The sequence below is a fragment of the Salarias fasciatus genome, unplaced genomic scaffold (genome assembly GCF_902148845.1).
Source record: "Salarias fasciatus unplaced genomic scaffold, fSalaFa1.1, whole genome shotgun sequence".
Lineage (NCBI taxonomy): Eukaryota > Metazoa > Chordata > Actinopteri > Blenniiformes > Blenniidae > Salarias > Salarias fasciatus.
Window position 1 is genome coordinate 1 of NW_021941389.1, and position 16,124 is coordinate 16,124.

The following is a 16,124-nucleotide window of genomic DNA, read 5'->3' on the forward strand; positions in this document are numbered from 1 at the left end:
GCAGGCGAAGGCGCCGCTCCGACCAACACGGTCGCAGAGCTTCCAGCAGACGGAGCTTTAGGATGCTGCTTAGACTCGCCCCGTCGTCTTCAAGCTTCAAGCTGTACGTGAGGAAAGGAGCCGGACCTGGGGTTGGAAACCACAACGTGTTGCTGCTCCTAGGTCACCCAGGGGTCACCCAGAGGTCACCAGGGGTCACAAGTGACATTGCTGGAAGACACACTCAAACTGCGCAAGTGCAAAGGGGAACATTTATTGCTTTGAGCAGCGCCATCTGGAGGGAGGACACAGAACACCCACCTGCTGCCAGGGACACGCAGCTCTGCAGCTCCACCTTCAGGCCAGGGGACAGGTTGAGCTGAGTCCAGCTGTGACCTGGTCCACACATCTGCACCGAGCCCAGAGCCAGCTGTTTGACCAGGCTGGAGCCAGTCTGCACAAAGCTGTGGGGCGGGACAGCAGAGGACAGGAGAGGACAGAAGAGGACAGACGTCATCGGTGCTGATTCCCACACCTCAGCACATGAAGCCAGCCATGGATCCTCACTGAGCTCAGTCTGATTTCAGTTCTGTTGCTGTTTTAACTCATGTCTTAAACATGTTGTTGTCAGATCTTGGTGTTCTGTTGGAGTGTTAATCAGTGGACTGCAGAACAAAGGAATAACCAGCCACAGGTGATGTGAGTGTAACTCCAGCAGGTCATGGAGGGAGTGAATAAAGAGGCCCACCTGGACATTCTGGAGAACACGGCGTTGAGAGCAGTGGTGTAGGCTCCCTGGACAATGGCGTCAAAGTACGACGGCACCAGGTCACGAGGAAGACGCTTCAGGTAACCAAACATGGCCTCGAACCAGAGACCCACCTGGAGGGGAAGACAGGTCCAGCACAGTGAGTCCAGCCAGACCTCCAGACTGAAACCATCACCTCTGCAGGGTCCGGGCTGGACAGGACCGGGTCTCTGATATTTAAAACGTGAGCTGCCAGAGGAACCCACAGAGACAATAAATGTACTTTATGTGTACTTTAATGTGTTTGACTTAAATCGTCCCAGACATGATAAACTGGTATCCATGAATTCCCTCGTGTAATGTTTATTTGATCTCCATAGCCCCAAGCTCCACCTCCAGACCAATCAGACAGAAGAGGTTCTCACAGGGGAGCTGAGCTTCAGAAGATCTGGACATTTAAAACAGTGGAACTCAAATACAAATCATGAATTACTCTCGTCATTCAGACCACATTTGATACACCATAACATCCAAAAGAAAATGTCCTTCTTATTCAAAACAGCAACAAAAATAGAAACTTAATCCATTTAAATTTTGACATAAATTAAAGCAAAATAGTTGAATAAAACAAGAAACGATGGTAGTCGTGTTTCCTAGTCCAGGGACCTGGTGAGTCTTGATTTTGTCGAGTTGTGTTCAGGCCGTGATCAGTCTTTATTTGATTTGGACAAACTCTTGAGTCTTTATTTGATGTGTTTAGGTCTACACATGATGGATTTGCCTGACTTGTTGTGACTGTGGCGTCCGCCCACCTCCGCCACAGGGCCCCCCTTGGCCAGCAGCCTGCTGACGGTGTAGTCCAGAATCCAGTCTCCTCGCCTCAGGTTCAAACAGAACGGATGATGAAGATCATTGTGAGGACGAATCTCTGCCATCACAGACATCAGCCCTGAAAAAGAGGAGAAAACAGGATGAATGACTGCTGGAGCATCCTGGATCCGGTCTAATCACATCTGATCTCAGTCCACAGGTGGTCCTGGACCCAGTACAGAGACTGAGGAAGATCAGCCTTCTCTATGAAGTCCTCCACATGGTCTGCTTTGACCCCAGGCTCCTCCCACACCAAAGCAGATGTAGAGTCTTTGCAGCAGGTCCTGGACCCGTCTATAGGCCTGGACCCAGAGAGTCTACCTGGTAAACCTCCAGTGGAGACCAGCTGAGGGCGGAGATGACCCAGAGTCCATGATCAGGTGGAAGTGGAGCAGAGTGGCAAACTGCTGGACTGGTGAAGAGCACGTCCTGATTAAAAGTCTTCTCTCTTCAAACATCATGATCCACCTCCCCAAAAGTCAAAGCCACCTGAGTCCTGTACCCAGAACAGGAAATGCCCCAGACCCTGTTCCTATATGGAACAGGTCAGATTGAGGTGAACCTGGCCTCCATGAAGTCCCAGTCTACCTGCGTGAACCAGGCCTACAGAGGATGCTGATCATCTGGATTTCAGATATCTGCCCACAGCTGTATGTTCTGATCTTTAGATTTCTAGAAAAGAGATTCTGACCAGAAAGATCCGTCTCAGCGATGAAACCTTTGAGGATCTTTATGTAAAACGAATCTCACAGCGTTACTCCATCAATTACAACTCGAATAAACTGCTGTGTCATTTCTTCTTTTTCAGATTACAGTAAGTTATCAATGATTGAAAATGGAAGTGTTTCTTAAGTATTTTTAGTATTTATGTCAGAAATTTTTGTTAAACAACACTGAATTTTCCTGTTACTGGGCTATAAGACATTTCTCTGAATCCAATTCTCCTTCCTTTACTCCGACTCCATCGCCTGTAGGGTCAAGTCAAGTCACATTCAACTCCTGGGCAAGGACAGGGTCCTACTGGACAGGTCTGCAGTCCATCACAGGGTCCACCTGGACAGGGTCCTCCTGGACAGGTCTGCAGTCCATGCACAGGTCCACCTGGACAGGGTCCTCCTGGACAGGTGCTGCAGTTCATCACAGGGTCCACCTGGACAGGGTCCTCCGGACAGGTCTGCAGTTCATCACAGGGTCCCCTGGACAGGGTCCACCTGGACAGGGTCTGCAGTCCATCACAGGGTCCACCTGGACAGGGTCCTCCTTGGACAGGTCTGCAGTTCATCACAGGGTCCACCTGGACAGGGTCCACACTGGACAGGTCTGCAGTCCATCACAGGGTCCACCTGGACAGGTCTGCAGTCATCACAGGGTCCACCTGGACAGGTCTGCAGTCATCACAGTTCCACTAGACAGGTCTGCAGTCCATCACAGGGTCCACCTGGACAGGGTCCTCCAGGACAGGTCTGCAGTCCAATCACAGGGTCCTCCTGGATAGGGGTCCACCTGGACGGTCTGCAGTCCATCACAGGGTCCACCTGGACAGGGTCCACCTGGACAGGTCTGCAGTCCATCACAGTGGTCCTCCTGGACCGGGTCCTCCGGACAGGGTCCTCCTGGACAGGGTCCTCCTGGACCGGTCTCTGCAGTCCACTCACAGGGTCCAACCTGGACAGGGTCCTCCAGACAGGTCTGCAGTCCATCACAGGGTCTCCTGGATAGGGTCCACCTGGGCCGGTCTGCAAGTCCATCACGGGTCCACTGGACAGGTTCCACCTGGACAGGGTCCACCTGACAGGTCTGCAGTACCATCACAGGTCCTCCTGGACAGGGTCCTCCTGGACCGTATGCAGTCCATCACAGGGTCCACCTGGACAGGACTGCAGTTCCATCACAGGGTCCACCTGGACAGGGTCCACCTGGGACAGGGTCCACTGGACAGGTCTGCAGTCCATCACAGGGTCACCTGGACAGGACTGCAGTCCATCACAGGGTCCACCTGGACAGGACTGCAGTCCATCACAGGGTCCTCCTGGTCCCTGGTGGATGACGCGGTGCTGTTTTTACCTTGCAGGCCTGCGTAGATGAGGGGGGGACCAGCAGGGGACGCTGTAGCATCCTCGTCCGTCCTCCCTCTCTCCAGCATCGCAGCGGTACAGCAGCATGTTCATGTCAATCAGACTCAGCCTGGACAAGATCCTGAGGAGGGACAAACACGGATCCGGTCCAGACTCAGTGTCCTCACTGCAACATCCTTCCTGACTGTGCTGTTAGGGTGAAAGAATCGATTGAACTGAAACATCCTCCAGCATTCATCAGCTTTAGATCAGATAAAGAGCGAGAGGAACGGCGGTGGCCTGACTGAAGAATCATCGGCTATTCAGTGTGGAGCCAACAAAGCTATAACACAACGATAAACAGTGGATATGCTGTCCAGAGTGTGTTCTACAGAGAACTGGGCTCCCTAGGAGGAGGATTAGCATTATGCTCTTATTCGCTTCAGTCCAGCTGACCAAAACTGACTCCAAACATTGATGCTGCCGTGAAAGCTACTGACCTGGTTTCTTTCAAACGAGCCTCAAAGTCGTGCGTTGTGCGTGTGTGTGTGTGTATGCTACCTGAACATAATGAATTTAAAGGTACACTCACGTCCTCAGAGACTGGGACAGCACAGACGGGGGGGGTTCTGTTCAGGCAGACTCTCAGTCTGGTACTGAGGACTGAACTGAACCAGCTGGTGTCTCAGAGCCTTCACACACTGTTGGATCTTTGAATCCAGAGCCACCCTGGAAAGAACAGGCCCAAAACAGGTCAGATGAAACAGGACAGCAAAGCTCAGAGTCCTGTTCAGTCATCTTGATATTACCTGAAGATGATCACATAACCTGGAGGTAACTTCTCAAAGTTAATCTCTTGATTAGAACTCTGGTGGTTTCTCGTTCTTATCTCCACTCTGCTGTCCTGCAGCTGTAAGAGATCACAAAATACTCTACCATGTAATCTGGATTAGTAAAGATTGTTTTAAACCTCACATGTGATCATTTTGAGGAGGATCACTGAGACCCCCACGTTACCTGATGTGCTCTCTAATCTCTATCTTCCAGTTACTGAATCCGTTCTCTGTGCCAACGTTGTGGTCGACGGTCACAGCTTCTATAGCACCTCTTGGATTTGGCCTGTGACCAGGAGGTACAGAGGAGGTCAGTAAAGCAGATTTCTGATGGTCGAGGACCAGGATCTGTTTGTTGGACCATCACCTGGGATGGAGATGGGTGGAACGTCAATGCAGTGCTGCAACTCTGGACTCCTGTCAGCCCTCCGAACCACAGCAACCACAGACTGATGGGAACTGGGACAGTGTCTGGTCACTACGATCACGTCTCCACCCAGCTGCCTCACATCCACCTGCACATCCACAAAGATGACACATTGGACAGAAAATACCAAGAGAACCACTGAGGGTAAAGCCTCAGCACCGAGGGTAAGCCCTCAGCACCGAGGGTAAGGCCTCGACACCAAGGGTAAGGCCTTGCACCAAGGGAAAGGCCGTGGCACCAGAGTAAGGCCTCAGCACCAAGGGTAAGCCCTCAGCACCGAGGGTAAGGCCTCGACACCAAGGGTAAGGCCTTGGCACCAAGGGTAAGGCCTCAGCACCGAGGGTAAGGCCTCAGCACCGAGGGTAAGCCCTCAGCACTGAGGGTAAAGGCCTCGACACCAAGGGTAAGGCCTCGACATCAAGGGTAAGGCCGTGGCACCAAGGGTAAGGCCGTGCAACAAGAGTAAGGCCTCAGCACCAAGGGTAAGCCTCAGCACTGAGGGTAGGCCTCGGCACCAAAGGTAAGGCCTCGACATCAAGGGTAAGGCCGTGGCACCAAGGGTAAGGCCTCAGCACCAAGAGTAAGGCCTCAGCACCAAGGGTAAGCCCTCAGCACTGAGGGTAGGCCTCGGTACCCTCAGCACTGAGGGTAAGGCCTCGGCACCGAAGGTAAGGCCTCGACATCAAGGGTAAGGCCGTGGCACCAAGGGTAAGGCCTCAGCACCAAGGGTAAGGCCTAAGCACCGAAGGTAAGGTCTCAGCACCAAGGGTGTAAGGCCTCGGCACCGAGGGTAAGGCCTCGACATCAAGGGTACGGCCGTGGCACCAAGGGTAAGGCCGTGGCCCAAGGGTAAGGCCTCAGCACCAAGGGTAAGGCCTAAGCACCGAAGGTAGGTCTCAGCACCAAGGGTAAGGCCTCGGCACCAAGGGTATTGTTCTCCGTGTTCTCCATTGTTAGAAACTCTGTGGTTTCATTACTAAAAAAAAAACAAAAAAAACAACAGCACCAACCAGTCCCCCACAAGGAAACAAAATTTCTTTCCAGTGGTTCTGGAATCTTTGTAGACACAGATAATTTTTAGTGTTGCCATGGAAACGAAAACTTTAAATATGAAAACAATGCATTTCCAGGAGAGTCATTGTGGTGCAGGAGGTCTGAACCAGAGACCTGAGTGAAGCCCTCAGCAGAGAGCTGCTGGTGCAGGGTGTTCAGAGCCAGTCTGGCAGCCAGGATCCCGGTTCCCAGGTGGGTGTGGTTCTCTTTGGGGGCAATCACTGCTCCAGCAGGCGTAGTGAACAGCTTCTCTCCTCCCAGAGTCCTGGAACACAGACAGAAGAAGGACACAGCTGAAGGATCTGAGGGTCGATGAGGGAAGCATGGACTCAGAGGTTAACAGGAAGCCTGTCATTCAGTGTTTTCCACTGTCACAGATGTATTCAAGTATAAACTCTGAGCAAACACCAACAATGCTGGGAAATTTTGGCCTGATTGAATTTCTTGAAAGACATTTCACTGGAGGAAGCAGAGGTGGACTCATCCATCTACAGGCTCAAATCACTGGTTGGACCTCAGTACCTCAAGTCTCAGGATGTGCAGGAAACGTCTTTGGCTGAAGTATCTCTGAACATCGCATGAGGGACATTGCATTGGTGACAGTACCTCTGCTCTGGTACACTGGGGTGGTGGGTCACCTTTTGAAAAGGGGTGACCGCATGGTGTGCTCCAACTACAGAGGGATCACACTCCTTAGCCTCCCCAGGAAAGTTTCTGGAAAGGGTTCTCGAGAGGAGGTTTGAACCGATAGCCCAACCTCAGATCCAGGAGGAACAATGCAGTTTTCATCCTGGTTGTGGAACCCTGGACCAGCTCTATACCCTCCATATGGTGCTCGAGGGCTCGTGGGAGTTTGCCAAACCAGTCCAAATGTGTTTATGGATTTGGAAAAGGCGTTGTGGGGGGTGCTTCGAGAGCACAGAGTCCGGGCCCCTTGTTAAGGGCCGTCTGTTCTCTGTATGACCAAAACAGGAGCCTGGTCTACATTGCTGGCAGTAAGTCAGACCTGTTGCCGGTGTATGTTGGACTCCAGTAGGGTGGTTCTGTTCATCATTTTCATGGACAGAATTTCTAGATGTAGCCAGGGGCCTAAGGGGGTTCAGGGGGGGGTTCAGGGGCCAGAGGGGTCCAGTTCAGGGACCAGGGGCTTGAGGGGGTACGCTTCATGGACCAGGGGCCAGAGGGGGTCTGGTTCAGGGACCAGGGACATGAGGTTTGGGGACCACAGGATTCCATCTCTGCCTTTTTCAGATGATATTGTCCTGATGGCTCCATGGAGCCTGGACCAGCATGCACTGGGGCGGTTAGCGGAGAGTGAAATAATGGGGATGAGAATTAGCACCTCCAAATCCGAGGCCATGGTCCTGGACCACAAGAAGGTGGTCTGTCCTCTCCAGGTCGTGGAGAGACTCTGGCTCAAGTGGAGGAGTTCAAGTATCTGGGGTCTTGTTCACAGTGGGGGGACGGATGAGGTGAGATTCACAGGCGGATCGGTGCAGCGGCTGTAGTGATCAGTCATTGTATCGGTCCGTCGTGATGAAGAAGGAGCTGAGCTGAAAAGCGAAGCTCCTAATTAACCGTTAAGCTACGTCCCCACCCTCACCTATGGTCATGAACTTCGGTTCAAGACTACAAAGGACAAGATCCCGGATACAAGTGGCTGAAATGAGCTTCCTCCGTAGGGTGGCTGCGCACCTCACTTATGCCGGGTTCACACTGGATGCGTTCCAGCTGCGGTCCGGAATCACCGCAGCACTGTGATTGACACCACCTCCAGTCCCTCTGCAGTCCGCTGGAGGAGGTTGCCCGATCTGTCGCTCTCCCTCGCAAACAATATGAAACCCGTTTAAATGCAATAGAAAGCAGCCCAAACCGCCATCTCACTTGAAAAAAGCATGTTAAAACCGAAAAAAACTGTATTTGTATGATAAAAAAACTCGTCATAAACACAAAACCATTTCATCAACTCGTCCGACGTGTTCAATAAAGAAGTTGATTTGGCAGAAACCCGCCCAACCTGGCAACACCGAGCCGCTCTGGTCATAGAGCTGTTTTGTGGCATTTTGGTGTCGTTTGACTTTCCTGCAGTGATGAAGTACAAAACCGTTCATTCTTCTAAAGCGTATGACTACATCACGTTGTTTGTTCTGTATTCTACCAGAAAGTAAAAAAAAATAGAATATTAAGGCAAATACACAACTCAGATTTTATTTTGAAATCACTTATTTTGGAACACGTATCGCATTTCCTTTCGGCACCCGACTTGCTTCTGTCTGGATTGACGCGGTAGGGCTGTGGCATGCCGAGAAATAGGATCCTTGTGGAAAGTTACCCGAGACCCGAGCTTCCCAAGGGCTCCGCAGCCTGACCGCTGCCGGACCGCAGCTGGTGTGAGCCTCAGCATTGATTTTAATGACTACAGATTAGCTGCGGTGTCCGTTCCGCAGCCGGACCGCATCCTGTGTGAACCCGGGGCTACATCACCAGGGAGGAGCTCATAGTAGAGCCGCTACTCCTCCACATCCAGAGGAGCAGCTGAGGAGGCTGAGCATCTGTTTAGGATGCCTCCTGGACGCTGCCCTGGGGAGGAGTTTTGGACATGTCCCACCCGCAGGATTCCTGAGGAAGACCCAGGACATGCTGGAACTGGCCTGGGAACACCTCAGGATCCTCCAGGAAGAGCTGGAGGAAGAGTCTGGGGACAGGAAGTCTGGACAAGCGGTCCCAATAAGCGGTTGATAATGGATGAACGGACATTTCACTATAGTGTGTCTGGCATGTAAATCAGCGTCCGCACTAAAGAGAGATGCTTCTACCTTGTAATCATTGTTTTTCTTCTCAGTCTATTGGGGAGAAAAGTGTGAACATACCATGATCATAACTACATATGCAAATTTATCCAGAGATGGAGAGACCCTTCTGTTCCAGAAAACCCTGACCAATCAGTGCATCACGCAATTTGTTCTTTCCAGTCCTCTGCATAACAAATCTCCAGAGGACAGATCGGGATGTCTCCTCACATCAGTTCGGTGTAAACTCAGGTGAAGAGCTGGTCTCACCTGGTGGAGCAGCAGCTCGTCGTATCCTCTGGTGCTGCCTGTAGCGCAGCACGCCATAGAACCCAGGGTGGAGTCCACCATGATGTTGTACACGGAACAGTCCTGAAACAAACACGGCATGCCAAAACCCTCCATGAGCAGCCAGCCTTGATGCTGGACATGTGCACTCATTGTTCATTACATGTTTTCTTTGGCAGTGGGTTTGAGTCAATCAGCTATTTCTAGCTCAGCACCATTCCAACCACGTGAGCACGGTAGAGCCACCCTGTTCAGAGTCCTGAGCAGTCTGTCCCGGGTCCGTTCCCGTCTGAAGGTTCACAGCTTTCACAGAGGGGAACCGAGACCCGAGCCGAGTGCTGCAGCAGAGGAAGCTGCTTCCTGCCAGCAGCATGGCGAGAGCCTCATGAGCGGCGCTGACAGTGGAGGAGGTCTGAACCAGGCCTACTGGGATTTCTGTTTACAAAGAACTTATTTCTATTTTTAATGTTATGTAGGAATGCTGCCTTATTTCACCCTCTGCATTCAAACAAAGGGGATGAATCATCATTTTATGTTCAGAGGTTTCGTCCGGGCCACTGGAGAACAAACCCAGCTGCACTGAGCTTCAGGCTAAAAAGACTTTGATCCTCTGCAGAACATTCTAAACATCTGATGTTGGTTTGACATTTGACTGCGAACTAGACCGAGCCACCGGCGGTCGGCTGCCAAGTTTAAAAAGGGAATCACGAGTCTGAGTGTCTGGATGGAGAGCAGGGTGACGACAGCCCGGCACATGGCTCCGGAGTCATCCTGTTACCTGAAACACTCCTACCTTCATGGGTCTGGAATAGTCCGGGATGATGTCCTTGAACATGCTGTGAGCGGCAGCCGGGGTCAGAGGTCGAAGGCTGGGCTGGACAAAGGCACCGATTGGCTCTTTACCGAAGCAGGAGAGCCAGTCCTCCTCACTGTGCCGGTCAGCCACACCTGCAGAAGAGGTCCAGGACCAGAAACCCTCAGGAACGTTCATGAAGACGAAGACACACGAGGCTGCAGCGTCCCCGAGACCACAGACACCTTCATCCACGTTCACAGACTGTCTTCATGATCTCTGCCTTCAGCCCAACATCCACACAGCTTCTCTTCGCCCAGAGGTCAGATACTGTGAATGTGTGATTTCATGCTGTCATCACCGGCTGGGCTGACTGGACCAGAGCTGAGTACCTTCAGGGCCCGTTTACACCGCATGATTTCAAGTAAAACATCAAGCTTTCACTGTTTGGCTGACATCAAGCTCAGAGTCACTGGAAACTGAAATGTCTGGACACACTCTGTCAACGGAGAGACCAGAACCTCTGCTCCTGGTCCCGTTCCTGGTCCCAGTGCTGGTCCTGCTCCCAGGTTCTCCTGGACTTGTGGACAGTCAGCGTAATGACAGTTCAACTTGGTGTTGTGTTCATGAGAACATCTGAGTTCTCCACTGAGAACATAGAGCTTATTGTTCTCTGCAGTGTTTCATTACAGAAACCAACAGCACCATCCAGTGGAACAACATGAGAACTACACTGTTCTCAGTGTTTCTGTGTGAAGGTGAATCTTTCTGACTTGCTGTGTTTTCTCCTGAAACCGGGTGTGTAAACGAGGCCTGGACTCCAGCTGCAGGGTAGCTGGCTGGATGTGCTCAGTGCTGAATGCATGAGGCAGCCGACAGCTCTTCACACTGCACCACAGCCAGACTGAGTGTTCGCTGCAGCTTCAGGCGTGTTGCACACAGCAGAGCGGCGAGGCGGCATGCTTCAGACCGGCATCACCGACACACACGTCCACGTCAGGCACGCCAACAACCCGGCGAGGAGACGGCGGCGGGTCGGAGTCGGTACCTCGCACCACGCTGGTGATCCCCAGGCGGTTCACAAAGACAGAGTCAGTAAGCTGACTGCCAGCCTGCAGCTCAGCCATCACATAGAAGTTAGGCCTGAGGGCTCTGGCTGCTGCAAGCATCGCCTACAGGGACAAAACACACACACACACACACACACACACACACACACACACACACACACACACAGAGTGAGCAGTTAGCGAGGAGGAGGAGCAGAGCGGCCCTGCTTCATCCTCACACTGATCAGAGGGAATGAGCTGTTTCCACGTCCCAGAGTTTGTTTTTCGGTGGATTGAAACTCGACTCAGGGCCGTTTGTCTGACAGCATGACGGAGCTGGTTTGGAACTATGAGTCCATAAGCTCCAGTCCCCGTTCACCGGGACTCAGTGAAGATGGTTATCAGACCAGGTTGGAAGTGCTGCCATTTCTGCATGTGCACCAGGGAAAGGTTCTGAAACATCTGACGGACTTTTCTCTCCGTTGGTTTGGCTCATTTCCTGAAACAGAAACTACATTCTCAGAGCAGCATGGACACAGTGCATCACATTGGAAATGTCTTCGTCTATGTCTCAGTGTCTCAGAACACCTCTGCCAATGATGGAGCACAGTGAGGCTGGATTTAGCTCCAAGTGAAGAGATCCAGTTGATCTAAAGTGATCGAGTGATTCTCAGTCTCATGGTGGTTCTCTCCTCATGTTAGCTTCATTTCACTGTATCAGTCACCACCTGATCAACAGTCTGACCAGCTGTCAAAACCAGTCAAGAACACACTGCAGTACCATGGAGACCGAGACCAGACCAGGAGGACCAGGGGGACCAGGGGACCAGGAGGACCAGGGGGACCAGGGGGACCAGGAGGACCAGGGGGACCAGGGGGACCAGGAGGACCAGGGGGACCAGGGTGACCAGGGGGACCAGGAGGACCAGGGGGACCAGGGGGACCAGGAGGACCAGGGGGACCAGGGGACCAGGGGGCAGGAGGACCAGGGGGACCAGGGGGGGCCAGGAGACCAGGGGGACCAGGGGACCAGGGGGACCAGGAGGACAGGGGGACCAGGGGAGGCCAGGAGGACCAGGGGGAACCAGGGGGACCAGGGGGACCAGGGGGACCAGGGAGGACCAGGGGGACCAGGGGGACCAGGAGGACCAGGGGGAACCAGGGGGACCGGGACCAGGGACCGGGGACCAGGGGGACCAGGGGGGCCAGGAGGACCAGGTGGGACCAGGAGACCAGGGGACCAGGGTCCAGGACCAGGGGGACCAGGGGGCCAGGAGACCAGGGGGACCAGGGGACCAGGGGGACCAGGAGGACCCAGTGGGACCAGGGGGGCCAGAGAGGACCAGGGGACCAGGGGACCAGGGGGACCAGGAGGACCAGGGGGACCAGGGGGGCCAGGAGGACCAGGGGGACCAGGGGGACCAGGAGGACCAGGGGACCAGGGGGGACCAGGGGACCAGGAGGACCAGGGGGACCAGGGGGGCCAGAGGACCAGGGGGACCAGGGGACCAGGGGGACCAGGGGGCCCAAGGATGACCAGGGGACCAGGGGACCAGGGGGACCAGGGGGACCAGGGGGACCAGGGGCCAGGAGACCAGGGGGACCAGGGGGAACCAGGAGGACCAGGGGGACCAGGGGGGCCAGGGGACCAGGGGACCAGGGGGACCAGGGGGCCAGGAGGACCAGGGGGACCAGGGGGACCAGGAGGACCAGGGGGACCAGGTGGACCAGGGGACCAGGGGACAGGGGACCAGGGGGACCAGGAAGGACCAGGGGGACCAGGGGGGCCAGGAGGACCAGGGGACCAGGGGGACCAGGGGGACCAGGAGGACCAGGGGGACCAGGGGGCCAGGAGGACCAGGGGGACCAGGGGGACCAGGAGGACCAGGGGGACCAGGGGGACCAGGAGGACCAGGGGACCAGGGGACCAGGGGGACCAGGGGGGCCAGGAGGACCAGGGGGACCAGGGGGACCAGGAGGACCAGGGGGACCAGGGGGACCAGGGGGACCCAGGAGGACCAGGGGGACCAGGGGGACCAGGAGGACCAGGGGGACCAGGGGGGCCAGGAGGGTGAGGAGGAGGATGACGTCAGCAGGAGATCTCTGGTTTTGAGCTGAACTGGAAGACTTTTTGACAAAATCTGAGGCTACGTTCAGACTGCAGGGCTTACAGCTCATTCCGATTTGTTTTGTGAAATCCGATTTTTTTGCGAGTTCGTTCACATTTATAATAAACTGTGACTTGTATGTGATCTCCTCTGGACTTAAATACCATCCAAAAGTGTCCCGCATGTGCAGAAGAGGACAGAACGACGTCATGCAGCTTTTCCAGTATCAACTATTTATTTAAGAACTGATTTTTTTACAATTGAACACTGAGCAATCATTTGAGCGCTGCGCTTCTAATCAGCCACTCCTTCTGTGTGTGTGTGTGTGTGTGTGTGTGTGTGTGTGAGTGAGAGAGAGAGAGTGAGAGAGAGAGAGAGAGAGAGCACATGTGGATATTTTCTTTCCTCTCCGTTGTCCTGGGTTGCAGAGTTTAGCGGGGCGGGGCCCCGGACTGAAAAGGTCTGGCAGAAACCCTGTTGTCCGACCGGAGCAGCACATTTACAACCTGATTTTAAGAAGAAGGTTGAGAAGGAAGAGAGCCAAGTTTTGGGCCATGGCGTTTTGTGGGGCAGTGGCAGCAATGTCCGTCCAGAGAGACGCAGCCAGGACGGGTGGGACAGTGATGTGAGAAGCTTTAAGGATACGGAGTTCATTAATAATTTTCGAATGGCAAGAACTACCTTTATGTAGGTCTTTATTAACACTCTTACGGAAAGACACGTCTTCGGCCCCATATTGTGACCTGTAGGTTGGATAAATGCGACCTGGCCGTTCAGACTGAAGTCGCATGGCAAAACATCAGATACGTATCGGATTTAGGACCGCATGTCCAAGTGGCCTGGGACGCATTTGAAAAAAATCGGATCTGTGTCGTTCAGACTGTCGTGAAAAGACCCGATCCAGGTCGCACGGGGCAAAAAAATCACATTTGGGTCACTTCAGCCTGCAGTGTGAACGTAGCCTGAGAGTTTGATGGAGGAACAAACCAATGCAGGAAGGCTGTAATGCTTTCAACCATGAAGGATGGAAAAGAGAAGCCAGTCTGTCTCCTACGGTGGAAGAAAACTGAGCTTTGGTCAGGCTGGACGTTCCGTCCTACAGCGTCATGCGTCAGTTCTGATTCATGTTTCTGCTGTGGACACGTACAGCATCGCTGCGTTATTAAAGGAGCAGTGGAGCTGATGGACAGTCAGCTCAGAAACCCCGGGGTCCTGTCCATCAAACAGCTCCTTTGAGACACCATCGTCCTCCATGCAGCAGACGTGTTGACCATAGATGAGGGACGTTCTGTCCCGTGGTGACCCAGGAAGAGGGACGTTCTGTCCCGTGGTGACTCTGGATGAGGGACGTTCTGTCCCGTGATGACCCAGGATGAGGGACGTTCTGTCCCGTGATGACTCTGGATGAGGGACGTTCTGTCCCGTGGTGACTCTGGATGAGGGACGTTCTGTCCCGTGGTGACCCAGGATGAGGGACGTTCTGTCCCATGGTGACCCAGGATGAGGGACGTTCTGTCCCGTGGTGACCCAGGATGAGGGACGTTCTGTCCCGTGGTGACCCAGGATGAGGGACGTTCTGTCCCATGGTGACCCAGGATGAGGGACGTTCTGTCCCGTGGTGACCCAGGATGAGGGACGTTCTGTCCCGTGGTAACCGAGGATGAGGACGTTCTGTCCCGTGGTGACCGAGGATGAGGGACGTTCTGTCCCGTGGTGACCGAGGATGAGGGACGTTCTGTCCCGTGGTGACCGAGGATGAGGGACGTTCTGTCCCGTGGTGACCGAGGATGAGGGACGTTCTGTCCCGTGGTGACCCAGGATGAGGGACGTTCTGTCCCGTGGTGACCCAGGATGAGGGACGTTCTGTCCCATGGTGACCCAGGATGAGGGACGTTCTGTCCCATGGTGACCCAGGATTAGGGACGTTCTGTCCCGTGATGACTCTGGATGAGGGACGTTCTGTCCCATGGTGACCCAGGATGAGGGACGTTCTGTCCCATGGTGACCCAGGATGAGGGACGTTCTGTCCCATGGTGACCCAGGATGAGGGACGTTCTGTCCCGTGGTGACCGAGGATGAGGGACGTTCTGTCCCGTGATGACTCTGGATGAGGGACGTTCTGTCCCGTGATGACCCAGGATGAGGGACGTTCTGTCCCGTGGTGACCGAGGATGAGGGACGTTCTGTCCCATGATGACTCTGGATGAGGGACGTTCTGTCCCGTGGTGACCCAGGATGAGGGACGTTCTGTCCCGTGGTGACCGAGGATGAGGGACGTTCTGTCCCGTGATGACCCAGGATGAGGGACGTTCTGTCCCGTGATGACTCTGGATGAGGGACGTTCTGTCCCGTGATGACCCAGGATGAGGGACGTTCTGTCCCGTGATGACCCAGGATGAGGGACGTTCTGTCCCGTGGTGACCGAGGATGAGGGACGTTCTGTCCCGTGATGACTCGGGATGAGGGACGTTCTGTCCCGTGGTGACCCAGGATGAGGGACGTTCTGTCCCGTGGTGACCCAGGATGAGGGACGTTCTGTCCCGTGGGGACCCAGGATGAGGGACGTTCTGTCCCGTGGTGACCCAGGATGAGGGACGTTCTGTCCCGTGATGACCCAGGATGAGGGACGTTCTGTCCCGTGATGACCCAGGATGAGGGACGTTCTGTCCCGTGGTGACCGAGGATGAGGGACGTTCTGTCCCGTGATGACTCTGGATGAGGGACGTTCTGTCCCGTGATGACCCAGGATGAGGGACGTTCTGTCCCGTGATGACTCGGGATGAGGGACGTTCTGTCCCGTGGGGACCCAGGATGAGGGACGTTCTGTCCCGTGGTGACCCAGGATGAGGGACGTTCTGTCCCGTGGGGACCCAGGATGAGGGACGTTCTGTCCCGTGGTGACTCTGGATGAGGGACGTTCTGTCCCGTGATGACTCTGGATGAGGGACGTTCTGTCCCGTGGTGACTCTGGATGAGGGACGTTCTGTCCCGTGGGGACCCAGGATGCGGGGAGCGTCCGTCCTTCCTGCTCATGGCTGAATGTTGCTGCTGGGACCGTCTTTCCCAGCCGTCCAGCCAGACAGCCGCTCTGCAGCTCTCGGTATGAAGAGACGCTGCTGCGGCTGAGTTCTCG

The 16,124-nt window shown here is 54.4% G+C and overlaps 1 protein-coding gene across 1 annotated transcript in view; it reads right to left on the minus strand.

Annotated features, from left to right (window-relative positions):
- Window positions 1-300: 300 nt before the first annotated feature.
- LOC115385517 (glycogen debranching enzyme-like) overlaps window positions 301-16,124 on the minus strand; it is a gene marked incomplete at its 3' end in the record, with an annotated part of 31,369 nt that continues 15,545 nt past the window's right edge. Inside the window, exons 12-19 of the mRNA XM_030087581.1 lie at window positions 10,883-11,006; window positions 9,835-9,989; window positions 9,024-9,125; window positions 6,104-6,229; window positions 3,662-3,731; window positions 1,540-1,676; window positions 728-861; window positions 301-443 (exon numbers count right to left, since the gene is read on the minus strand). Coding sequence (XP_029943441.1) covers window positions 301-443; window positions 728-861; window positions 1,540-1,676; window positions 3,662-3,731; window positions 6,104-6,229; window positions 9,024-9,125; window positions 9,835-9,989; window positions 10,883-11,006 — 991 coding nt within the window. The remainder of the gene's footprint in view (window positions 444-727; window positions 862-1,539; window positions 1,677-3,661; window positions 3,732-6,103; window positions 6,230-9,023; window positions 9,126-9,834; window positions 9,990-10,882; window positions 11,007-16,124) is intronic.